The sequence below is a fragment of the Meleagris gallopavo genome, chromosome 1, assembly GCF_000146605.3.
Source record: "Meleagris gallopavo isolate NT-WF06-2002-E0010 breed Aviagen turkey brand Nicholas breeding stock chromosome 1, Turkey_5.1, whole genome shotgun sequence".
Lineage (NCBI taxonomy): Eukaryota > Metazoa > Chordata > Aves > Galliformes > Phasianidae > Meleagris > Meleagris gallopavo.
In genome coordinates, this window is record NC_015011.2 from 35,044,510 (window position 1) to 35,070,829 (window position 26,320).

Sequence of the window (26,320 nt, forward strand, 5' to 3'; positions counted from 1 at the left end):
ATTGAAAAAATCCCAGTCTTTTTATGCTTTGTTATTAGCTTAGTCCTGCTCGTTTACTCAGATGGGTTTCTAGTGCATTTTCTGTTCTACTTAAGAAATGTTTATTAATCCATAAATTATTTTTAATCCTTTACATTTTTATTAATGGTGAAACTTCAGGCTTGAGCTGTTTGACCAGTTTCTTCATGCATTTGAGTAAAACTGGTTATTCTGGCTAGGAGAGAGAAATTCTTCTGAATGTGTTACTGTGCCCTTGTTGCTTTTGTTGCTACTGGTTGAGTCTTTCCCCTGGGGGTCAAGGAACTTCAATGGTCAGCTGCTGAAGTGTGTCCAGAGGCTGGCATTCATGACAGGTATTGTTTTTGTTGGGGGGGGAGGGGGAGAGAGGGGAGGAGGTTGGCTGTCAGTGGGTTGAGTTGTTGAATTTCTTGGCTCTGGACCACGGAGAAGGGACTTGCTGGTGCAGTGAGGAATCCAGATGATAGATTTGCAGCTATTTTTTGGTTTGTAACTATTTAGATTTGGCAGATTGTTGCACAGCTTATTTGCAAGTAATCGCAGTGGAGCAAAAGTATGATGCAACTCCTTAGGTGGTGGTGGTGGTGGTGGTTGTTGTTTTTAACTTGTAAATTGGTGTGAAACATTTACTCCAGCTACAAATTTTTTACAGGAAGCGCACAAAATGGTTAAAGAAGCTAATGTCAAACAAGCTGCAGCAGAAAAACAGTTAAAAGAAGCACAGGGGAAGGTGAGTTTATTTCCAGCTTGCTTGTTTTGTCTTTTTACGTGGACCTACAGGACCAAGTGAATGATGGAAAGATTATTAAAATATAAATTGACTTGTTCTTTGTTGCCTTGATGTGTTCTTAGCTAACACCAATGGATGCAGCATCACATTAGATAACTAGCAAGGTGTGCAAGAAACCAGTTACAGTTGCAGTAACAAAGAGATCTCTTGTTAGCACTGCTGGAAAATGAAGTCTTGATTTGAACAGAAGTTACTGGAAATGTCATGAAATGATTTAACATCAGTCTACAAGTATGATATTTTTGTTTGATAATGACTTTGTATTTTTGTTTTCAAGATTGATGTCCTTCAGGCTGAAGTAGCGGCACTGAAAACGTTAGTACTGTCTACTTCACCAACATCTCCAACTAAGGAGTTTCAGTCTGGTGGAAAAACTCCTTTTAAGAAAGGGCATGCAAGAAACAAGAGTACAAGTAGTGCTATGGGTGGAAGTCATCAGGACCTTACTATGATGCAGCCAATTGTAAAAGACTGCAAAGAGGTAAAAGTATGAGGATTGTCTTCTGGTGCTGATAAGCCAGTTTAATTGCTTTGTTTTTCCTCACAGTAAGTTTGGTATGTAGTAAATCTTATAATAGCAATTGTAGAGATTTTTCATTAATGAAAGAATTTTTCTTATGTACCAATAGGTGATGATTTTTCAGTTGTATTTACCATTGAATCTTTAAAGCAGGATGAGATAAAAATTGAAATATTGAAATTACTAATGTAAAGGTAGGAATTAAAAACAAAGGTGGGAAAAGTAATAACAAAATTCAGCAGTATAACTGAATGGCAAGTCCTAGTGGCTTTTTTTTTTTTTTAAACCTAAATCCATCACCATCTGCCGCCAGGAAAAGAGGAAGAGTCATTTTATAAACCCATAGTGGATGAAAGAGTGGAGGAAAACTACATCAATCATAAATTATTAGAGAATAGGAGAGAGTTACCACTGGAGTCCTTAGAGGGCTTTGAGTTTATCTCCTCATGCCATTGAGAATGGGGAAATACTGAGGCAACAGCTCGGTGAAAGTAATCTGAGAGTTGTGAGAAGGTTGGATCTGCTGATGGTGAATGAGTAGTGGAACTGAGGGTGAACTTCAAAATAAATAAATGAGAAATGATGTATCTGGAGAATAAAATGCAGCTTTAGCAGGCAGATACAGGTTTTGGACTGAGAATAGGATATGTGATGAAGAAAAAAATGTAGTGTGCTTGTGGATAATTGTCTTCAGGTACTGTGTCAGTGTTCAGTGGTAGTAAAAGACCCACAGAATGTTAGGTGTTGTTAGGAGGGGAGTAAATGGAAAACAAGAAGCCTGTTACTGTATTATAAACATGGAGTAAATGTATGCATCCTGTTCTGCACACAGCTATGATACCTCCATGTCTGAAATGAAGTAGTGAAAATGTGATGGATGATCAAAGCTATACGAGTGTTTCTGTGTAGGGAGACCAGGGCTCTTTATGTTGAGACTTTCTGAAAGGTACAGAAGTGCATACAATCACAAGTGACATGGGGAAGATGAATGATGAACAAGTAGTAATTATTTCCTGTAATGAGAAGGCTCTGGACACTAGAAGGAAAATCATTTTGGTCAATATATAACTAAATTTAATAACTAATTGTCACAAAGTGACAACAGGACAAAAAACTGTCTTCAAAATGATGCAAAGTTGCAGTGGAAAAGCCCATTGAGGTACATACAAGTATATATGATTTCTGTATCAGGAAGCTTCTTTAATTACAAATTGCAGGAAGTAGGGGGGTATATAATGAAAGCATATTGCTGCATTTCTTCTCATGCTGTTCTGCAGGCAGCCCTGTCACTGCAGGTCATTAGCAGAGAGAGTGATGAGCTAACTGGATCTGTAATATGATTCACAGTAGTCATTTTTATACTTTGTTTTGCCAGTCATCATTAAATGCATTTATACTATGTCTTTTCATTAAAGATTTAGAGAAGGTATAGTTATGTTTCCAAAAAAGCCAAATGTCCTGTTTATTTACTCTCAGTGGTACTCAGGATGTTTTTCTTATTAAAATCGATTTTGTTGCTCTTCAGAAAGATACAAACAAAAGGGGGACAACTGGTATGGAGCCTAACTACTTTGTAAGCATCACACTGACGTTTTGACTAAATAAAGTTGTTAAATATTGGGCAAGAGCACGAACAGGGGAAAAACTGATTTTGTTTCAATTTCCTATGGAGAGAAAGTGGTCAGTGTAATGGATGTACTGCAGAAAATCCATCCCAGCAGTACCAACATCTCAGACAGCTACTTCCTAGTATGTGTGGGTAAGCTCAAGGATAAATGGATGTATCTAACTAATTTAGAATTTATGAACAGGATTTAGATAAGCTGAACATCTATACCCAGTATAAATGCTAAATGCATCAGTGGATTTTATTTTATTTTCCCAAGAGCTGAAGTGTTTCTCTGTTGCAGATAAACAAAACTTTGATCTAGTGAAAGTGCAAGTAAAGACAGAGAGCAGCTATATGCATAGCAAACTGTAGGCTGGAAAGGAGCATCAAGCTATATTCACTGAGTAATTTTTTTGAGGCAGCTTCTTTATGAATTGTAGCTTTGCGTAAAGTTTTGTTAGATGTGGAAAATAATCAGTAGATCCTAAGAAATGCATGAGAATTTCTTGATTTGTGCTGTACGGTTCTAAAATAGCATTTTTTTTTTTTTTCTGTTGATGTCTCGTGGTTGTATTTATTTTAAAGCCAAACCTGATGTGGGTTTTAAGGTATGAGAAATACCTTGCTCATTCAGGGAGCAAGTTACACCTATTGAATTTCATTTGTGCAGTGAGGTTGGTGGCTTAGCAACCAGAACAGTTATGGACTAACTTAATTAAGATGGTTCTTCCTGATTGTACCTGAGTGCAAGACAAGCATTTCTAATGGAAAACAAATTTGCCTGTCTAATTTTTGTAGGTTCTTTTTCATGGAGGGAGGGGGAAGGGGAAAATACAAAAAACCTCCTTGAAACATGTGAAAGAATGGTTAGGTTCTGGGAGCTGTGGTAAGGAATAAAAGACTGAAAGAGGCTGGTTCAAAGCAGTGTATTGCTCTTTTAAAATGGTTTAAAAAACAATTTTCACTTTTTCACACTGTCATCTATATTATTTACTTTTGATATTTCAAGACTTTCAAGTCACATTTGCTTTATAGAGATGCATATTATGAAAGCAGTATTACCATTTGTTGATGGTGTCTAGTGTCTTCCTGAAAATGTTTTCTTCCAAAATACGGCTTTTCGTTCTTGTTCTCTCTTTTTGCATTCTCTTTGTACTCTGGAGTGGAGCAGTAACCTAAGAAGCCCACAGAGCTCCTAAACCTTTTTGTTTGTGTTCTGTGCTTTGACTTCACATTTAGTGTTTTTTTTTCTTTGTTCTCCACGACTGCCTGCCATTTCTAGAGCCACTTTTTCTACATGACATTTTCTTTTTTTTGTTGCATGGTATTTTTGGTGCCCCTGACCTTCCCGGCCTGTGTTTGGCCTGCAGCAACTTTCCCTTCATATAGCTTTTAGGTTTTGATTTTGGGAGTACAAGCCTGTTATAATACAGGAATGGGATTTAACAGCCAATTGGAAGGAGAAGGTGCTGAAGTCTGTGTCAGCAGTCTCAAAGCCAGTGTGGGTAAATCAAGATGGTACCACAGTCTTGGGAAAGTGAACTGAAGAAGGTGTTTGTAGGTGGGATATAATTGTATTCTGTCACAGTGTGGAAAAAAAACAGTTTTTAATGATCACTGTTTACCTGTGGGTACCTGTAGGTGATCAACACTAGTGTGATAATTACAGTATTTAAAATTTGTGAATGTTTGTGTGTTTTAGGCTGACCTATCTTTGTACAATGAATTCAGATCATGGAAAGATGAGCCTACTATGGACAGAACATGCCCATTCTTGGACAAAATCTATCGGGAAGATATTTTTCCGTGTTTAACCTTCTCAAAAAGTGAGGTATGTACTCTAAGTGTTGTCACTGATGCTTTTTATTTAAATATGTTACACAGAACAAGTAGACTATCTTAATTGATGTATGAAGTTCTACCATTTTGTTTGACTCGAGTATGAGAGTTTACAGTGAAATACCCAAGTTTAGTGTGGAGTATTGAAGTGATCAGTTGTTCTTCTCCATTTGGTATTCTAGATGTGGCTCTCTTAGGTGGAGGCTGTCTACCCTTTCTGTGTTAATACTACCTATCAGAATAAGTTTGTAGGTAGGAGTGATGGGTTTTCCCCTAAGTCAGAGGCCCCATTTAGTAGAAACAGTGTCCGTTGTTTATACAGAGAGCAGTACAGACCAACATAGTTGATTCTGTGGATCTATTTTTCTCTCATTAAGCAGAAAGAAGACACAATCTGGGTGTCTTCTTGAGGAGAGGATTGTGTTGCAAGAATCAGACTTTGGGATTTGAAGTGATTTATCGTGGACAGTTCAGAAATACAGTTTCAGATGAAACAAACGATGTAGCTTTTTTCTTTGTGTGATTTTTCCATTTCCTCTTCCTTTCCTAGTACAGAGGAGGTAATGGTGTTTTACTCATGCTGGGAATATGATGGAACTGGTTCCAGCTGCAGCTTCAGTACCTAGTCTTTGTTTTTAAGCTGCATTTGTAGGCTATAGTTGCAGTATCTATCCTCAGGGGAAGGAGAGGCAGTATTGCATATCTTTATTAAGAGTAACAAATTTTAAAGCTCTCAGACTTGAAATTTTTTTTTCAATGAAATTAAGTAAATCACATATAAAAGGTGGTATATTTTCCTCAAATTTGTCTATTATGGTGTGTGCACTCTTCCCATATTCTTCACTTGTATGAAACTCTCCCACTAAGTGTTTGCTCACTTACTATGGGAATTTAAATTACTTCTGCACTGTGTGCAAGTAGGCCATCCTGTTGTCTTTCCCAGCAACTTCGTTTTGTTTTCTTCCACTTCAGTGGCAATATGGTTACAGTATTTGTATTTCCTCTTTAAGGAGAGAATAAGGCTTCTAGCACAGGTCAGCTGTGTAGTTAATGCTTGCAAATGCTGTGCACAGTAACATGCTTTCCTTTGAATATCAGTAGACTGCTGTATAGTTAATAAGTGACACATATTATGTTTTTGAATAATTGAAAATGCAGTTATCTAAATGGTTGAAGTAATACTTCAGCTCTTTGGAGCCTGTTGTGTATGTGTGTAGTCTTCTGTTTTGCTTTTAGCAAATAGTATTGGGAAAGAATATTTTGTATGAAGTGCTTTTGTAGTAACATTCTAATTTTGAAATGCTCAAAGTATAATAGAAAAATATTTATATTACTCAGCAGCAAAGGAATGTGGACAAAGAATTATTAAATAAAATAAATTGCACCTTATTTTAAATCAAGTAATAACTATTACTTGTCAATACTTAAACACTAATCTTGGGCAACTGTTGAGTTCAGTCAAGCAAAATGAGCATATTTCTAGTGTGTTTATAAAGAATTAACATTAACATAAAAAAGCCTGAGGGAAGTTGCACTTCCTTTATGAAAGTGATATTTTAACAATACCAGGGTTTTGAAGTCACAGTAACCTGTTGTCTCTTTTATATATTGTTCATTCTTAGATCTTTGAATATATTTCTGAAGTAATCTTTGGCTGAAAAATGGGGTAATATTCACTTTGTTTTACAAGTTAGAGAGGTTGTGTGCTGTTTTTTTTTTCCTGCAGAAACACAGTAAAATTAAAACATTTTTTTAAATACACAAGGTTTGTGCCGTGTCCAGTATCTGGCAAAAACACTGTGCAAATGTATGTGTTGCTTGGGTGTATGAGGAATAACTGAATATATGGTTAGCATGCTAACCATACATTCCTTGCTGTAAAGGCAGTTGTCTTGCCTGAGGGAGGGTAGGGTTATTTGGAGGACAGAATTTCAACTGAAGCCTAGGAATTGGGCCTCCTGTGTATGAAGCAAGGAAAATCTTATTTGTAATTGAATTTGTTTGGTTTGTTGGCTTTTTCAGTGTTCCTAAGTTAACAGAGACAGAAATGTGTCACTGCTTTGAGGCAGTGGATCACATGGAACTGTATTTAACTGCTTTCTACATTTCTCTTGCAGTTGGCCTCAGCTGTTCTGGAAGCTGTTGAAAACAACACTCTGAGCATTGAACCTGTTGGCTTGCAACCTGTTCGATTTGTGAAAGCTTCTGCAGTTGAATGTGGAGGACCAAAGTATGTTAAGCTAACTGACAGAGGGGAAATCTGGACTCATTTGAGATAACTGTATTCTCAATCCAAGAGTTATCAACTGATCACTTCATTGAATTGTTAAACTTGTAAATATTTATTAAAATATCAGACTTCAGAATTGTTTTGCAAAATTTTATGGGGGAAGTAAGCAACTAACAAATGTTATTATGCAAATGTTAAAGGTTTGTTTTATTTGAACCTTTTTTAAGATGATTGCCTTTTTGGGACAGCTGGTTATGATGCATTGACTGTAAAAGTAGCGTTCTCTTCCTTGGAGAAGATCAATCTGATTCTTAAAGCAGAACTAGGGGCTGTCAGTTGGAAAGCATCGGGAAAAAGGTATAGAAGTAGTGGGGGATTAATGTCAGACAACTAGATTTATTTGTGGCATGAGAAACCTAAGACGTACAGAGCATACTGACAAAGGCAGCTGAAGTATTTGAGAGGAGATATGTAAAGTAAACCCTCTGAATGTGAGAGAAGGAATGTAATGAAGAGGGAGTAAAGGTGAGGGTGAGTTTGAATGTAAAGAAGGAATTGTGATTGAATGGCAGAATGATTGCTTTAGAAGTTTGGAATGGCTTCAGATTCCTCTAGGACAAGGTTTATATGTCAGGTGCTGATGTAGATGTTAAAATAAGTGAGAGGGACTTGCCTGAGGCACTGGGGCTCTGAATGTAAAGGGATTTTAGTGCTTTAGCTTTAGTGTATGCCATGGCTAAGCAAGTAAGGCCAGTATCACAATCCTGAGCCCTCCAAACGCATAGGAAGTCTTCTTGTCTAAAAGATGTCCAGCAGAATTAATATTTCTCTGTAATATTTTTTTTGTTAGAGCTCAGTTTTCTCTTAGAAAACTTGAATCAGAATGTGTATGTCAGGATCAACTGAAGATTTTTTTTCTCATTGCTGCTGTTTTTCAATTCTCATTTTTCTTCATGGGTTTTGAGTGGCAGAGAACATACATTTAACATGTCAAAGGAAATTTTTGCTTTCTCTCTAAAGAAGCTGTATTGTATTCTCCAATGTAATCCTTAAGTAGTTGGCTGGGTAAAAATTAATGTTTTGAGATGCCTCTGCAGAAATTGTACTATAGTTACATTAGTCATATTGAAAGTTAGGATTTACTCTTTCCTCTCTTTTACAATTGTCATGAGGTGACAAAAACTTCTGTATGATTGCTTATGGTTAAGTAATAGGTAAGGGATAGGCAGTATGTAAGCTTAATTTGACAGCAAATGTGCTTTGCCTTAAATATTACTGGCACTGGATGGGAAACAGCTGTTTCACTTAATCAGAGTAGCAGCTTTGCATTTTCTGTTTTATGTGGTGAAAATCACTTTTTATTTAAAGGGCATGGTTTCATAGGTAACGTAATACATACAAACAACATAAATAAATAATAACAGTAACTGGAATAATGCTCCTTAAGGAATTATTTTATTGTCCAATTGCCTGGGGGACAGAAAGAACAGATGCATAAACTAGTGGGGTGGGTAATAAACCAACAACAAAACATTGAGTGGAGGTCAGGGATCTGTGATGTAGTAAAGAAAGGTTCTTGGCATACAGAAGTTACTGAATGGTGCCAGAGATGGTGTGTAGTAATGAAATACAGCTGGGTTTCCCCACAGGATTCAAGTAATTGTCCCCATGGGGAACAAAGCACTAAGCTGCATGTGTGCTTTACAGTGCAGAACTGAGTCATTAGTAATAGCTGTCATTTCAGCATTTATCCTGGTGTGATGCAACACACTGTATAGAAGGTAAATATACTGCTGGAAGGAGAAAAGGCTTTTTTTTTTTCTTCTTAGTATTAAAAATCTGTCTTCTCACAAAGGCTTGACTGCATTTGTGATCAGCTTGCTTCAGCTACTATCCAATTTCCTGGATCAATATCAGTCCTCATAAATTATTGTGGAAAATCATATACACTCCAGTTTTCTCCTGTCTTGCATGGTTCTGTGGACCAGCTGCAGACTATTAAAGGGGCTTGTAGGCTGCTATTGAGACTGTGTGAGCATAGTAATTTTTCTTTCACTTTTGAAAGGTGGCTGCTTCTTAAGACTCCCTAATTTTCTGAGATAGAGATGATAGGGAGGAGATCCAGAAGCTTTTTAAGTCAGTGGAACAGTGGATACCTGACAAGCCAGTTCATCTGGGATGCTGCAATATAAAAATTCCAAATCAAGTCCCTGCTATGTTTACATTTATTAAGATAATAATATTATTATATTATATTATAAATAGCAGCTTCAGTAGAGATGTAAAACTTTTTTTTTTCTGAAGAATTCTGGAAGAGTTATTTGGAATTGAAGAATTTCTGACTACTGACCTTTCTTTGTTCGTGTATGATATATTTGCAATACACTAGAAAAAGTAAATGTAATTATTTTGCCATGACTTTCTATAATGATAATGGAAGGAATTATTACAGGCAACCTGTTTTCCTTCACCTCAAGTTCTTTTATACTCTGTGAAAATGTGATTTCGGTTTGGGCATAAATACAAAGCTGATCTTAGGATGTGTCTGACAGAGACTATGTGAACTGACTGTTATTCTATGGGGCATATGCAATGTCAAGAGGAAATTAAAAACAAACAAACAAACATTTTAAATGTTGGGGTCAGCTGATTATTTAAACAACTTATTCCATATTATAAAGAGTTAAAGAATTCCTGCTGTTCCAGACAGTCAGACTTGAAGCTGTGAATATGAAAGTACCTGACCAATACTGATAAAAGATATAAAACTAGGAATATATGATGATGTGCTGGTGTTGCAACAAAATTTGTCCTTGTCAAGCTAGAGTAGTTGATGACGCCATTTTGTAAGCTGCAATTAGTACATTAAGGCAGAGATTTGAGTACCTATGCAAATAGAAAGTAATTACATTAACACTCTAAACACACGCAGGTGTTAGACATTAATGTCAGATTTGTTTATTAACTTATGTAAACTTCATGTTTTGTAGGAAATGTGCTCTAAGTGGACAAAGCAAGTCGTGCAAGCATAGAATCAAATTAGGAGATTCAAGCAGTTACTACTATATTTCTCCTTTTTGTCGTTACAGGGTAAGCAGATTTACCACACTTTCATTTTAAGTAGTATTTTTTTCTACCATCATACAAAATGATATTAACCACCATTATTTTATATGGGTTTAGATAACTTCTGTGTGCAACTTCTTTACGTATATTCGATATATCCAGCAAGGCCTGCTGAAGCAGCAAGATGGTGAGTAACAAATTGCATTTTGGGTATCTGAATCATAGAATCATAGAATGCTTGGGTTGAGGGGACCTCAAGATCATCAAGCTTCAACCCCTCTGCTGCATGCACGGCCACCAACCTCCAGATCTGCTACTAGACCAGGCTGCCCAGGGCCCCATCTAACCTGGCCTTTAACACCTCCAGGGACGGGGCATCCACGACCTCTCTGGGCAGCCTGTGTCAGCACCTCACCACTCTCTCTGTAAAGAATTTCTCCTTGACATCCAACCTAAATCTTCCCTTCCTCCACTCAAAACCGTTTCCCCTTGTCCTGCCAATATTTACCCTTGTAAAGAGTTGACTCCCCTCCTGTTTGTAGGCCCCCTTAGGTACTGGAAGGCTGTAATGAGGTCACCCCCACAGCCTTTTCTTCTCCAGGCCAGCTCCCTCAGACTGTCTTTGTGGGGAAGGTGAAGAAAAAATGTGTACGGTGAACGTGCCTAAAACTTGCAGATGATAGTCATTGTGATTGTGAGACTTTGGTGAATTTTCAGTAAAATAACAGAGAAAGAAATGGTGCTTTTCAGTCCATCTTAAAAAAAACCTTCATATGAAAATTCAAGACAAATTCCACGATGAGTGGAGCTATGATGATTTTCTACATAGTATTTAAAAAAAGACTGGCAAAGTATGGAAATATTTATGATCTTTCCACATCATTTTAGCCTTCCAGTTCCATTGTTTTGTCATTAAAGCCTGAAAACAAATTCTATTTTATTTTTTTTTATTCTAATGCATGGAATAACCAACAATGTCATTTTAAAAAAACAAAAATTCTGCATTGGGTAGAGACCCCAAAAAAATCTTAAGTTGGTTTGACCTGGGACATTCTTCTCTCCCTTAATACACAAACACATCTTTTCTCTTTTCTCACTTCATGAACTGAAAATTCAGCCAACTCTTCTTTGTCAGATTGTTGTGCAGGGAGAACTGACTGATGAAAACAAACAAACAAAAACCCCAAACATTAAACCAGACTGTAATTTTATTTGAATGCAGCTGAAAAACAAGCATTTAATCTTCAAATGTGACATTGCAAGATTTCTGGATGAGGGCTCCATGTATAAATGTAGTAGCTAGTGCAAGGCATGATTTTTTTTTCATTGTGTTCCCCATCCCCACTCAGTGAAAGGGAAAGGTAATTTTACTTCTGTTGCTATTTTTCCTCCCTGGAGTTACCTGGTTGCTTTTTTCCTGTCAGAATAGCATATCCAACAGCTGCCTATTTAAGCTCTTATCTCTGCAGCAAGTCAGAAATTTGCTTAAGTGAGTGTGCTGTTTGGTTTCAGTAAGTCTATATAAAAGATGGCTGTGTAAACACTGCACATCTATGTTATTTAATTCTGAATTTGAAAAGTAGACTGCATGTAAGAGTTGTGGTTGTTCTTCATTTACTATTATCACTCTAAAAGAAAAAATCATGATGATTTGATTGTATTTAAACAATTAATTTAGCTAAAATTTCCTGTCTAGGTAAAATAATAAAACTAAGTGGCCTTCAATTTTTACTTACCCAACAAATTCTACTTTCTCTTTGCGGTCTTTTATACAGAAAATGAGTCAATGAGCAGAACAATTAAATTAAGGAACTGTAATTAATTGAAGCTGAAGAGCACTGATGCATTTCTTTTCCCTTTTTAAAAAATAAATTAAAATTTAGTGTCTTTTACTATGACTATCACCTAGAATGTTCAAACTTTTATTTTTTTTTAAAAACTAAGCACAAATTGCTCGCACAGCTTAATTCTGATTTCACTAGGAAGTAACAAACTAGGGAGTTTGTTGCTTCTGAAGTTTCCTGAAACTGATGTACAGGGAGGCAGAGTGCCTATTTCAGTTAAAATAAAAACCTAATTCATTGCATCTAGTGATATTTCTGTCTTTTCCAGTGGATCAGATGTTCTGGGAAGTTATGCAGCTGAGAAGAGAGATGTCACTAGCGAAACTTGGCTATTACAAGGAAGAACTCTAAATCTTTTTACTCTTGAGCATGCATGAACTTCATGTAAGATACATAACTCTAAAATCGATGAATCTTTTTTGTCACTTGATATTTATTTCCACAAAGTGGGTCCAAGATCTTTCTCCTTTGGCAGATTGCACTAAGAAGTACTGTGATTGTTTTAAACTGACCTATGCTGTATATGTGTCCATATAATACCTAGTTGAACAAATGTGGTAAGCACTTGCAGGTGTATTAGTGATTGTAATTTACATTTAAAAACAAGACTTCTGATTAAATAAACGTTGGTCTGAAGCAGCATCTGTTGTGTGTTCTTTGTGAAGCAGAGTGATGTGAACCTGCCTGAGAAGGTAAGCAGTTTCAAACTGAAACCAAGATGGTTTTGTGATGGTTTTGAGGGAATGAATGCCTGACATGGTGCAGTGTGAAGATGTATGTATGCATCCCTTCTGTGTGTGTATGCCAATCCAGTTAACAGTTAGATCTTGATATTCTTTTAAATGCTACCTTCCTGTATTGTTCATTTCCAAGAGAACTGTATACTGCAAACATTCATGCTGTCAAAAGTATAATAAATCTGGCTTTCTCTTTAAAGAGGAGTGCTTTTCAGACATCATAAAATAACCTTGAACACTCTTTGGGTCTGTTTTTGGTTAGAAATCTATCTGTGTGACTACTAAAAACTTTATTCTTTTGCTTTTTTCTTTTTGGCCTTAATGCCTTTAAATGAACCTTTCTACTTTTTTTTTTTTCTTCTCAATTTTGTTTCCATTGTTTTAGACATCCATTTCCCACAGCTGTTCTTACATCTGCAAAATATCCATTAAATGATTTTTTTTTTTAACATGTTGATTGTAGTTTGCATGTAATATTAGTGGCTATTTCACACATACAGCTTGCTCTGAAGACAACCTGAAAAAGGATCATGGCTTTTTAAGGAAGATCCGTTCTTTGTTCAGCTGCTACTTTTGCTAGTCCTTTTTCCCCAGGTGTAGTGTGAGCTGAAGGCAGAAAATTCGTTAGGATATGTGGAACACAGTTGTGCAGGTTTGGTATTGTGGTGATTTCACACTGGCTCAGCAGCACTGTGTTGCTCTTGTTCCCCCTTCTCAGAAGGGTGGGGGGAGAAAATGGGATGGAGAAAAACTTGTGAGTTGAGATGTGGGCAGGGACATAGCTCACCAGTTACCCTAGTGGGCAAAACAGATTTGACATAAGGAAGTTTAATGTGATTTTTTGCATGCTGAAATAGAGGAGAGCAATGAGAACTAAAAGCAAACCAAAACCACCTTCCTCCCATCCACATCTTCTGCCTTCTCCCTCTCCCTGAGCAGAGCAAGAGAATGGGGGCTGTGATCTGATCAGAGCAGGTCTGGCTGCTCCAACACGGCCTTGCTGCGGCCAGAGCTCTGCTCACAGTGTGCACCCATGCAGGCCCCAGCTACCAAAACCTTCCCACATGAACCCTATACAAGGAGATTTGCTATGTAAGAGACCTGGAAAAACACCGCAGTCTTGATCGTGATAGCCATTTGTCAATCACAGGTACTGATAAAGCAGTGGCAGATAAAGTTTCTGCTGCGGAAGCCTGGAAGAGTTCTCACTGCAGCTGCTAAAGGAAGGTTTTTTCTTATTTCAATTGAGCTAAGGAAGCCTACTTTTTTTTAAGAAAACAAATTCTATTTGTAGCTGTTATGTTAGGCTCATAAATGCTTCCTAAAGCATTATTAATCCTTGGTTTACATAATGAAGTCAAACTGTTTCCGGGATTAGCTAACAGTAGTTAAATTACAGCCCGTAGCTGCTGCTATTCTGACTTAGTAATCCTTTACAAGTGTTGTCCATTAAAGCAAAGAGATTTTTTTTTTCTACATAATAGTGCCAAGACAAAAGGTACCTGAAGTTTATTATGAAGGGACTGTCTTCATGTAGAAGAACTACAAAGACGTACCACAAGTGATAATGGCTGTTTGGCTTAATTACAATGATGTCTTGTAAATGCTGGACTTGCTTCTGTCTTTAAGTCCCTTTCCCAAAATTATTGTCTGGTTTGTTTTTTTTTTTTTTAGTATGTACTGACTATCATGAGAAACCTGTGACTGATAACAACTGCACAGCGATTACATGTGTGGTGAATTCAGCTGCTTTAGAGAATGGCTGCCTCCCACATTTCTTGACTCCATGGGAGCTTTTGTTCTTAATCAAGGGACTCTTACAGATCTCCACTCAAAATGTCTGAGTATTTTTCTCCTGTTTGTCGTGGATGACGGAACAGGGCCAAACTTGAGTGTGCAAAGACCAACTGGGATGGAATGAAATGAGTTTTGCTATTAGCCCTGAGCAGCCTAGTTGAATTTTCAGCTTTCTCATAGGCTTACCTGGGACAGACAGACCAGTCTGTAGTTTAAAGTCATTACGATAACGTAATTCTTCTCCGTAATCTGCGCTGCAAGATGAAACTGTTCTTAGAGCCATTGGGTAGCCTGGTGCTCAGCTGCTCTGGTGGGATAGTGCATATGGCAAAGCTGCTGCAGCTGGTGGAACTGCTGGTCTTTCACCGGGAGTTGTAATTGCATCACCCGTGTGAAAGTACAGTGACAGGTAATTTTTATTGCCGCATTTTTTGCGCATGTGTAATTGTGATCAGTATTGGGACCAAAGGTCCCTCAGACAAGAACATTAAGCTCACTGAACTGAAGAAAGCACATCGCCTTCATCTTGCCTCAGACGTCGTTCCAAATTCTTTACGTGTAGCAGAGCTGAAGTATATCCCTGACACTAGTATGAAGGAACTGGAACAGCTGGGATGAAGTCAGCCAAAAGCTCTGCTGGAAGCATGCTTTGCTCCTTCATATATTCCTGATCACCTGGGAGGGGACGGCGTGTTTGCTCTGCAGGGAAGTAAAGGGCCTCCAGTGGCTCATCATGGATGTGGTGGGAGAAAATGAGGCCTTGCAGCAGTTCTTCGAAGGTAAGGGCTTAGTTTAGTTTTAAGTGTCTCAACAATCTGTTGTGGCAGCGAAAGTACATTAACCGTTTGAGATGAATTGAAGAAGAAAGGAGGAAGATGGAAAGCCCCCAAACAAAAGCTCTATTTACACAAAGCAGTCATGTAATGTGATCCTGGAATGAAAACAGCACCGGCAGTATAGATGTGCTGCTGTGCATTTTTTCCTTCAGGTAGAGCAGCAAAAGGAAGGTGGCTGTGGCTGAGGCCGTGGGAGGGACAGCGCTGGTGACTGCTGGGAGGAAAATGGGGAAGGGGCTGAGGGCTCCTGGCAATTTCTTGCTTCTGAAGTCCCAGTGATCTTCATGAGGTCGGGGAGCTCCCTCCTTATTCCAGCTCATCCACTCGGGTTAAAAATGGCTGTTCTTTTCCACTCCTGTATCTGATTATAATTGCCATTTTTTGTCTTTCTCTGAGGTCTGTCCTGCCTTTTTCCCCAAGACATTTCCTACTCAGGCAAGTCTCTTGTCTTCCTCTTACCACAAATAATTTCTACTAGACTCCTTGATCAAGCTGCATTGCTGAGACCCTGCCATAATGTAATTAAAAATGACTGTTAAAAGGTTATGTATTTTTTTACTTTCTAAATCTTTCTTTCCTCACTGTAGTGTTCTCCTTGCAATTTTGTTCCATGATAACCTTGCAATTCCAAGTTTCTCTTACTGTATTCTTTTTCATTCTATGTATTCTATTTTTCATTCAGTGTCCAGGCATTCTTCATGTGATACTGGTCTTATCTAGAAAGGCTACTTTTCTGACTCGGCCAACGTGGTCATTTTTTCTTCACCTGCATTTAATTTCCATTATGCTAAATAGGTGAATTATTATTATTATTACTACTATTATTTTTGCTGGCACTTGTGGTCTAACTGAAAGGTGGTGGCAGCTCTAACTTTTGACCTTGAATTTCAGATGTGGAAATTAAAATTTTGCTTGCAGTCCCCAAGGAATTGTTTTTAAAGCAAGAAATTGAAATCAGTGACTCACAGCTTCTGGCTGCTAGCAGACAAATGTGTCTTTTTCTAGATACTACAAAATTCACGTTTCCTAAATTTACTTTAAGTCACAAAGATCACAAGTTAGTAGACTTTCCTGGCTTTGCTTTCAGCAAGGCGTTTGTTTTTATCAAGCTACTGTTCAAGTACTGTATTGCACAGCTGTTAAATACTGTAAGTAGTATTGGACATGAATTACCTAAAATGCCTGAAAACCTGACTTGGGAAGCAGGGTTTTCTGGGGAGTGTGGACTGGGTCGTGTTGACTTTTGGGACATTTCGGTAGAAGGTATGTCAGGGGTCTTATCAGTATGAGCTCTTTAACAGTAATTAATAACTTTAATTCTAGAATGACTGATTTAAATGCAGAGGGTAGTTTGGTAGAACATCTGTATAGGGAGGGGAGAGAAAGAGAAGCTCTGTCAATTCTGTCAAGTGAAAGGAAAGATGAAACATCTTGGAAGGTTGACATCCTTCAGTAATACGCAGTTCTGCTCTGCAGCACTAGTATATGGGAAAGGTCTAATTTGAAGCATGATTTGCATTCTTTTGAAGCAGGGCTCAGCTCCACTGAACCTGCTTAGCACTACAGCTGGTGGTTTGGCTTGTGTGTTTGTTTTGACAGTCATTGGTATGATCAACTTGCATTTATGTTATTGAGAGAGGACAGTCTGGAGTTTTCGAGAAAAAAGACATAATATTTGTTTTCCTATCAATACCTACTTTCAGTACTCAGTAGACAGATTAGATATAACACTGACTGGGACTTGACTCTGGCTTTTTCTTATTGAAGTAAATGGCTTTTCTCTTCTGTTGTGCCTGTTGTTTTCTGCCTCATTTCATTCCTCTCACACTACATACTTCAGTTTTGACCTAAAACTTTTCCATTGTTTCTGTTAAAACTAATACTTATTAAAATGTTTAGATTTTTGACTGTAACTTCCTATTTGCCAAGGATAGGGCCTGCCCCTCCATAGCAGAGCAATCTCTTACTGCTGACATTATCAGTAGGCTGAGACACTCAATGAAGGCCAAACTAATTATGCTGTTATTAGCTTTTTTTTTATTGCTGGAAGGTATTTTTGTGTCTGAGATGCGTGTGTTTGGCCTCAGTGCCCTCTGATATCTGAAGATGTTTCTTGGTTGTGGAATCACTCCCTCTCTTTATAGTCCTTTTCTTGCATGGATAACACTGAGTATATTTTGGTGTTCTTGGCAAATGAATGAAGCTGCAGAATAAAAATGGCTTTAAACATGAAAAGACCAAAGGCCTCTTCTACTATTTTAAGGATGAAAGATGAAAAATCGGATTTAAAGAGGAATTGAGTATTCACTGGGAGATTTCTGTTTGTATGGAAAATGCTGATATTTTGGGGTAAAGCTGTCTTTCTTGACACAAGCTTACTCCTTATCTTTCTTTACTCTAGTCTGTTTCAGTCAAAATGACCAGGACTATCTTGCACAACTTAAATAGTGAGCAATATCTGGAGTCCTTTAATGTGAAAGAAATTAAGGAATTATTAATTAGCCCTCTGTGTAAGACTAACTCAGTATAAGCTGATGAAGTTCTGCTGGACTTCCCACTGAACTTGTATAGTGGCTCAAAGTATTTTAGGGGTAAAGTATCTTCAGATGAAGATTAGTTATTAATTCTCAAGAAAACCTTTCTGTCAACTTGCAAGAGTTTGTAGCAAACCTTATGATTTTGTTCTCCAGGGAACAGGTAATAATTAGCATTGAATGTGTTTTGTGTGTAATTTTTATATCTCCAACTTTATTTATGAACTGTTTCCTGTATAGAATAGCTGATATTTTAACACAAATCTTACTACAAATAGCTAGACTTGGCTAGGAACTTCCTGGCATAGCTCTTTTAATGACACCTAATGATCAATTTTAGTACTCAGTTTTTGTCAATACTAAATGTTTGAGAGCATATTTTACACAAATAACATAAATAGCTTGGTTATTTGCTGGGTTGTTTGGAAAGTGGCGGCTGTGGTTTAACCCACATTCAGATGTATGTTTGACTTCTCTGAAATAACTACTCTGAGAAAGGCATCAAAAGTACCATCCCCCTCATCCTTCACTTTGCATTAAATGTTGCTGGAAAGAAGGCAACTGGTTTCAATGCAGTTGTATGTCAGGCTTCTACAGCGAAGTGCTGGGAGAATTAATGAGGCAGGTGATTCAGGGATTGAGTCTGGGGCTGCTGGCTTAAGGAGCACGTAGAGTGGAGCTCAGGAGCCAGGTTACTGGAGCTTGGTAGCTGGAGGTTGCCAGAAAGAGAAAGAAAGTAGGAGGCCAGTGATCAGCATACTGTGGTGCCTGTGTCTGGAAACAGGGAAAGGCTAGGGGAGAATGGGCAGGGAAATAGAAGCCAATGTAGAAGAGAGGCTTTGGACTTCAGATCAAAGGGAACAGAGCAACAGAATATTGATTTGATGGAGAAATGGGCAAAATACGATCCTATGTTGCCTATGACTGCAGGCTGTTCTGCATGCAGCTGTGTATAAAAACCATGTCACAACACAGCCTTGCTCCTTCATCTTCCCTTGCTCCTCGCAGATGACAACTGTTTATTTCCTGGGTTATTTCTGGCAATCCTCTGCAGTGACATTAATCCTCTGCAGTGACATCGCTCAACCAGGGCATGTTGTAGAATGGAGTGTGGACTGGGAGCAGAGATCCCCGAGCATGGCTGATAAAGGCTGCTGACTCTGCGGGTCCCCTTTTCCATGTACATACACATCGTTCTCTGCCCTCGTAGTAACTTTGGGTAGCTGGCTTGTGTGCTACTAGGGAGCAACAAGAGCAGTAACCAAATTCTCAGTCAAAATATCAGAGTATTTTACCCAAAGCCTGTAACTTTTAAGCGCTTACTATGATCAAGGTCTGTGAAATGGATGCCAGTGTTTTAAATAAGTTTGCATATGATCCAACAGCTCCTCCTCTGCTGAAACAGATGCCAATGCAAGCGCAGGAAAGGAAGTACACTTAGATAGAAAAAATATTAGAGTTAGGCTCTACAGTGCAGCCAACTGTAGTTTGTTTATTCTGTGCATTGGTACTATGAAACTTTCACTAGTGGCAGACTGTCTTTTTGCTGGTGTGCTTCCTTCCTCTCCCAGCATAGATCTACCTTTTTCTTCCTTCCTTCTCCTCCTGATTTAGCTATGCAAAGCAGAGAGGTTAAGAGGGAATGAGGCGTATTGCTGTTGTTGCTATTGCATTGCAAGAGGCCTACTCTCTGGACTGTTGGATGTCCAGTATTGAAGGCCCTGTATTTTTATGGCCACAATTCAGAAAAGCTTGTTTCTGACCTTGGTCAAAATAAGCAATTCTTGGTTTTGTGGTGCAGGAAAAAACACATTAATAGCAAATGTTTTTTTAACTACGCATGAGGGCTGGATGACTTGAGCAGGTGTTCAAGATTGAGGGAGATAGCTGAAGAAAGCCAGCCCCTTGTGTATTTTCAAGACATTTTTGCAGACAGCGAAGTTCACCACCATTCCAAGACTGGACAGAGACAAGAGCAGAAAACAGAAGAAATTGTACGACTTCTGCTATGCACGTTGTGTCCCAGGCAGTGGCAGAGTGAGGGGAAAATAGCTGGTGTGAGCTGCTCAGGGCTGAGCCCAGCAGCTCTTAAGCTACTCCACTCTGTCCTGTGCAGCAGCGGACAGAGTTGGCCAGCTTCAGTAGATGACTGTAGAGAGCAGTAACTTAAACTTCCTTATCTTGCTTTCTTTCTGACTGGCCACTCCTATATTTATAGAAGGCTTGCTGGAAAGGTGGTGAGCCCACACAGTTTTGTTTGCTTTTGTTTCTTTTTCTGAAGGAGAGTTCCGGCTGACTTGCTTGACTTTCTACAAAAGAACTCGAGAATTCCACAGACTTTACAATCATCAAATCTGTTTATAGCCTTCAGTAACCAAGCAGCAAAGGACAAAGTACTGAACCTTTCTGCTCAGTAATACATCTAGCATATTATTGGACTTTTTTTTTTTTTTTCCCCTCTAGGAAAATAATCAGAAGCCTCAAATTCCTTCAATGTTTCTAAAGCTTTATTTATGCTTCCTTAATCAAAGCTTAGGATAGTGGGTTTTAAAACTGTTTCAGAAGCTCACTGGTAGTACCAATGCAGGGAGTGGATCTCTGTGAGACATCAGAGCTTTAATTTGGTCACCTGTTTTGATCCCACCATAAAGGAGATTGAAGTTTTCTTCAAAACCTTATTTTTGTAGTTGCAAACAAGGAGCCTCTCCTGCTGTGGTAATTCTGTGAGGCCTTCATGACAGGCATAAACTGATGCTTTTCTGGTGCTGTCATCTTCACCTTCTCTCTTTTACTCTGCATTTCCTGTCACCCTTTCTCCCTCAGTGAATATGCCCATACTTCCAAATAGAAGTGTGACTTGTCTGTAACTCACGAGATGCTCACCTGTGGTAGGGCAGGACTGATCTTTGACTATTTTCCTTTGTATGAGATAATGGGCAGCGTTCCTTAGTCTGAAATACTGACGACTGTGTACAAATGTCAGAAAGACAAATTCCAAGAGTGACATCTTTGATTGCAGAGCAAGATGTCCACAGAGCCTTGGAGAACCCCATGGTGGATACAAGTATGTTGGAAGAATTCCTCAGCAGTGACTTAGAGTTTGGAACCTTGTAAGTATTACAGCAACAAATGAAATTGTTTTCAGTGGTGCACTGGTTAAAATCTGAAAGCAGCAGTCAGACCTGAAATCTCTTAGGTTTGGTAGGATTGTGAGGTGCTTATTTCCGTACTTGAAACTGCGTGAAAGCTGGAAATATAAATTGTGAATAGTAATGGAAATATGTTATTTTGTAGTTCAACAGAATGGATGGTAATGAAGTCTGGAACAATTCACAACTGTTATGCTAATTATGGCATTAAATGCAAAGCTGCTATTTTTTAATGTAACTAAGTGCTGGTTTAGTTTTTATGTGCAGAATAAATGATGTAAATGAGATTAATGTATAATAAATTGAGAGACTAATGTAAACCTCCCAGTCTAAGGGAAACAGGGCTACCGCTTTTATTCTAATGCTCCCTTCAGAGCAGAGGAGTTCACCATTAATCTTTTCTGAGACTTGTTCTTAGAGTTACAAAGGCTGCGTAATACAAGGGGTCATGGTTAAGGGTGAAAGGTTATGCAACACATCTATCAAAGACTTCAGACCCAAACTGTTCATCTAGACAACTGTCACATGATTGTAGTTAGATTCAAAATGTTACAAATGTGCCAATGTTTGCCAAGAGCAAAGCAACAGTGGATGTTTTTATAGGGTAACTAAACAGCCTGCAGGATTTCTCACTGTGGACCCACTTGCCATTGCACATATTTATTCACAGTAGCTTAAGTCGGCTTCTCTCTACTCTAAATCATGAATAATGACTTGATTCTTTCTCTGGCCACAGTCAGGAAATAGAAGTGAAAAGTCTGCTTTTTATAGATCTTCATAGCATTTGATTTTCAAATGTCTTAATATATATCAGATTAAACAGATTATCAAACTCCTTGATGATAACTTTCAAATGTTATTCTGTTGCTTTCATACAAAAGGCATGTATAGATGTATGTATCTGCTGTCATGCAGTTTAGGTACGTTACATAGATACTACAGTTGCAGTGCTACTAACTCTCTATGTGCATATGCAAGAAAATAATCTGCTCCAAGGCAGTGTTTGAACCTACAGCTTGTAAGTATGCCTGGAAGGGTTAAGAGCCAATTTCTGAACCTCCTAATTTCTAATGCAATTGAGGAGAATATTATGTCCTTTCACTGAATCACAGAATTGCAGAGGATGGAAGGGACCTCTGGAGATCATCCAGTCCAACTCCCTACTACAGCAGGTCCCCAATAGAAGGTCGCACAGGAAAGTGTCCAGCCAGGTCTTGAGTATGTCCAGAGGAGGAGACTCCACAGCCAATCTGGGCAGCCTGTTTCAGTGCTCTGCCACCCTTACTGTAAAGGAGTTCTTCCTTGTGTTTGAACAGCAGCAAGATGGCATGGGATTTTCTCTTGCTTAAACTGCTTTAAAAACATGATTGTGAAGAGCTGAAAAACTTAAAAGAATTATGAGATGTGACAGACCTATGCTCTCATGGGACTGAAGCCAGCAGCGCAGCCTCTGTAGCAGTCTGCTGGTGACTTAAGCTGCTCCCACTTCCAGCACAGAAGAAATGGTTTTGCTATGTCGTGTGGAAACACCTTGCTGCTGTGCTGTAAGCTACTCAGGAGGGATTTGCCCTAGCATCACGGTCTGGTTCCACACCTCTCTCTAAGGGAGTAATCCTTTACACTGTCTGATAGGAGAAACTCTAGAAGCACAAAAGTAAAACAGACTATAAACTACAATAACTTCTATGGGGTGTATTACAGTATAATAAAATAAATGTGCCAAAGAATAAATAATCAAGAAACAGCTTTCAAACCTCAAGCATGAGAGTGGGGCTGAGCTCTTGGGTATCTGTTGAGCCATAAGCAGAGCAATGCTCCTCTCGTGTCAGCTGCAGACAAGGAAGTGTTCAGTTTCCACCTGTAAATCAAAAGGAAGCAGCAACAGTAAAATACCACAGGCAAGCTTGTTCTTGTACAGAGCAGCATTCCTGAAATTCTTTAAAAGGAACCAGTTCTTTTTTTCACAGATGTGTCTGTTTGAATAACAAAAAAACAGCAAACATTTTAAAAATCAGTCCAGGCAATAATACACTTAACTTCTTTGCTGTCTCAGTGACCTCTCTGAGCAAGGCTGCTAAAACAGAAATCTTTCCTGCTTGTCTATGGGGTTTGGCACAGAGGCTGCTGTGGATCATGTGGAATATCTGAGTCCCCAGCCAGGATTCCTCTGTTAAGCTGCCAGTGCTTGGCTCTGGTCAGAGGACAGCTGCCTTCCTGCCTCTTAGCCCTGTGCCCTCATACCTGCTGCCGGCCACCGGTGGCTGAAGGAGCTGAGACCTTCCCTCACAGCGGGGTGTGAAGGTTCCTCCTGTGCTCCTACTTCCCCATTCATGTAACACAAAGCGGGAAAGGAGCCTCTGCTCGTGTCGCTGTACACAGAGACAGAGGGCAGCCCAGCTCTGCCTGGATGTGGCAGAGCACAGTGCTGTCCTGCAGGTGTGACACAGAGCTGCTGGGTGGTGGTCCTGCGTGTGGTGTTGCATGGTCTGCTGCACTTTGTGAGTGCTGGGGCTATCTGGAACCATTCATGTCTGGCTGCAGTCAGCTTGGATAGGCACTGGGCAGTTCATGGCTGCTTCCCTTCATGCAGCCTGCAGCTCCTGCTGTCCAAACCCTGAAACCCTTTCCAGTATACCTTAAAATTTGTTCTTCCTTCAAGTGTACGTGTCAAGATTCTGCCAGCTGCTAAACCCTTGTGTTATATACGGTAAGTCAGCAATGGTAGACAGGGGTTTTTGTGCCTTTTTTCTTTTCAAATTAATCTTTGCTTTGAGAAGCTTCTGGGGCTGACCTGTTAGTTGTCTTTATTTTTAATTCTTTCATCATTTATGTATAGAAGTTGTTGGTCCCCCTCAATGTTTTCCAAATGGAACTAAGGAAATTTATGTAGGGTTATGAAGAGGGAAAGTAGCTTGCAATATAGGGAAATCCCACTTTAAGCTTCTGGACCCTTCTGGTGAATTCATAAGGAAATCTTGCTTTAAATAGGACCAACGTGCTTCTCACTGTTTTACTCCTCCCTTGGGCTGCTTCCTGGTGCTGCAGTGTGACCTGCTGACCCCTGATAGGGTCTGGGGGTGCTGTGCCCAAACTAATCTCTTAAGAAATTGTGTACTGTTTGCCGACAAAAGTGCTAAAGATCTTTAAAATGTAGTCTAGAGAGAATGGAGCTGTTGTGAGTCCAGGCGTTCTGGTGTGCCCAGAAGTAACTGAAGAGCAGCTCATGGGAATGAAGAGGGGTTTGAGTGTCTTCAAGTTGCGCCAGGGGAGATTTAGGCTGGATGTTAGGAAAGACTACTTTTCTGAAAGAGTGGTCAGGCACTGGAATGGGCTGCCCAGGGACGTGGTGGAGTCACCAACCCTGGAGGTGTTCAAGGAACGTTTGGATTTTGTGTTGAGGGACATGGGTTAGTGAGTACTATTGGTGATAGCTGGGTGGTTGGACTGGATGATCTTGAAGGTCTTTTCCAACCTTGGTGATTCTGTGAGTCCCCTGCCTTGGAGGGATATTTGGCCAAGAATTGGTGGCGATGGGAGCTCCCTGCAAGATAAGGAGGTTGCCATTGATCTGTGAGAAGGGGCGGCAACCTTGGTAAGCAATATATCCTGAAAACCATTCTAAATAGCCTTGTGGTCCCTCTCCAGCTGCTTTTAGCTTTGCCTTATTTCCATGAGAAAGAGAGGTCTGTTCTCCATGACTTCTCTCAGTAAAAAGTTAAATCTGTTTTTCGTTCCTAGGCAAAGACAGTTGCCAGACTCTCCACCAGACTCTGGATCAGAAGCATATTCTCCACCACAGCTCAAGAGTAGGTGACGTGAGTTCTGGCTCCCCATGAACTGGTAGGAAGGTCTCCAGCTCAATTTTTTACTATTAACTTTCTTGTCTGTTTGCTTGTAGCCACATGGGGTGATGCTACGTTGCCAAGTGGGCAGCAGTCTCCATTCCCATGTCCATCAGCTGTGGCACCCAGCAAGCTTCCCTACAGATTTCTGGAGACTTCTTCTGACCCCAACAGCAGTGGACATCCTTGCAGCATTCCGCAGGGCTGCTGTATGAAGAGAGATAATGCTGTGACTCCATGGAATAACTCTACATCCTCCAATTCTTTGGGATTTAATTATTCATACTTTCAGCCAAATGTATCTCAGATTTCTAGGTAAAGCTTTTATACAGAAAATGAGACAGATACAGTAAAAAAAAATTGGAGCTGGTAAAAGATGTGGTGACGGACTAGTGTAAAATCCCTGCGGGTACAGAATTTTCCACAGGATGGCAGTGTTTAGACGCGTTTGAGAAACTTATGGTCGAGGGCTCTTTAAACATTTTGATTAAAATTAGGATTAAAATGCCTAGGAATGCATTTCAGTTTGAAGAAATATACAAGGCTAAGGAGGAATCCACAGGTAGCTGATAACTGGATTATAAAAACAGTTAGGGGTTTTGTAATACTTATTGTAGGGACTTGTCCATAAGGGTCTTGGACGTATTCTCACACATGGCATGAGAGGAAAAGAATTGTCACATCCATGTAAGCAAGTGAAATGGTATTCATATACCATCTGCCATATTTATCTACTAGTGTGTTCTGGATGCTTGGTTGTTTAAAATACACTGGGTAGTGCAGACATCCAACCATGATACTTACTAAATAAGAATGAATTGACCAATGTGTGCCAGAATGGGATCTGCGCAGTTGTTGGGAGATCGTATGAATTCATCAGTGTTAGTCTTGGGGTTGTAGATTCTCTGTGTGAAAGTCAGTTGCATCTTACGTTGGTGATGTGAGTAAAGGAAGCTGGGCCTTGGTTCCTTAGTGAAACTGGTTATATATAAATTGTTTCCTTTGTAGTAGAAGGTTTCTGTTAGTCATAATCGTTTTTTGAGGAAATGTTTTCATTATTGGAACTTAAGGTGCAAAATACTTCTCAACCTAGTGTAGATTTTCTGAACAAATCCAGAAAAACACCTTTTCTTCTATTTGTGGAGAAACATAAACATCCGTACCTATTAGGACTGCCTGTGACTTGGAGATTGGTTTGGTTTTTTTTCCAGAAGGAGCGACCCATCCATCAGGATATTCCAAGTTCCATTTTATAATATAAAAATTTTGGAATAAGGTTTCCCCTTTGCAGAAAGGGAAAATGTTGAAATCTCACTTTCTGAGAAACTGCGTCCAACCAGTTTTCCCTTGAGATGTCTTTATTAACAGATTAGTTTAATAACAGCTGATGACATTTTGTTTTCTGTATAAGAAAATGAGTTCACACTCAGTAGAGTAAAATCGTTCAAGAAAATGCTATGTTATTAATTAGGATATTGTGATTTTGCAGATTGTACTCTGTAAACCTTT

The 26,320-nt window shown here is 39.1% G+C and overlaps 2 protein-coding genes across 3 annotated transcripts in view; both read left to right on the forward strand.

Moving 5' to 3' along the window:
- RAB3IP (RAB3A interacting protein) overlaps positions 1-12,558 on the forward strand; it is a 22,354-nt gene extending 9,796 nt beyond the window's left edge. For both annotated transcript variants that reach the window (XM_010708073.3, XM_010708080.3), the window contains 7 exons: positions 671-748; positions 1,086-1,289; positions 4,640-4,768; positions 6,894-7,006; positions 9,997-10,096; positions 10,190-10,259; positions 12,185-12,558. In XM_010708073.3, coding sequence (XP_010706375.1) covers positions 671-748; positions 1,086-1,289; positions 4,640-4,768; positions 6,894-7,006; positions 9,997-10,096; positions 10,190-10,259; positions 12,185-12,267 — 777 coding nt within the window. In that variant the 3' untranslated portion in view covers positions 12,268-12,558. The remainder of the gene's footprint in view (positions 1-670; positions 749-1,085; positions 1,290-4,639; positions 4,769-6,893; positions 7,007-9,996; positions 10,097-10,189; positions 10,260-12,184) is intronic.
- Positions 12,559-14,922: 2,364 nt separating this feature from the next.
- MYRFL (myelin regulatory factor like) overlaps positions 14,923-26,320 on the forward strand; it is a 43,649-nt gene continuing 32,251 nt past the window's right edge. The window contains exons 1-4 of the mRNA XM_010708090.3: positions 14,923-15,229; positions 20,840-20,930; positions 24,708-24,775; positions 24,868-25,126. Of these exons, the coding sequence (XP_010706392.1) occupies positions 15,184-15,229; positions 20,840-20,930; positions 24,708-24,775; positions 24,868-25,126 (464 nt within the window). The 5' untranslated portion in view covers positions 14,923-15,183. The remainder of the gene's footprint in view (positions 15,230-20,839; positions 20,931-24,707; positions 24,776-24,867; positions 25,127-26,320) is intronic.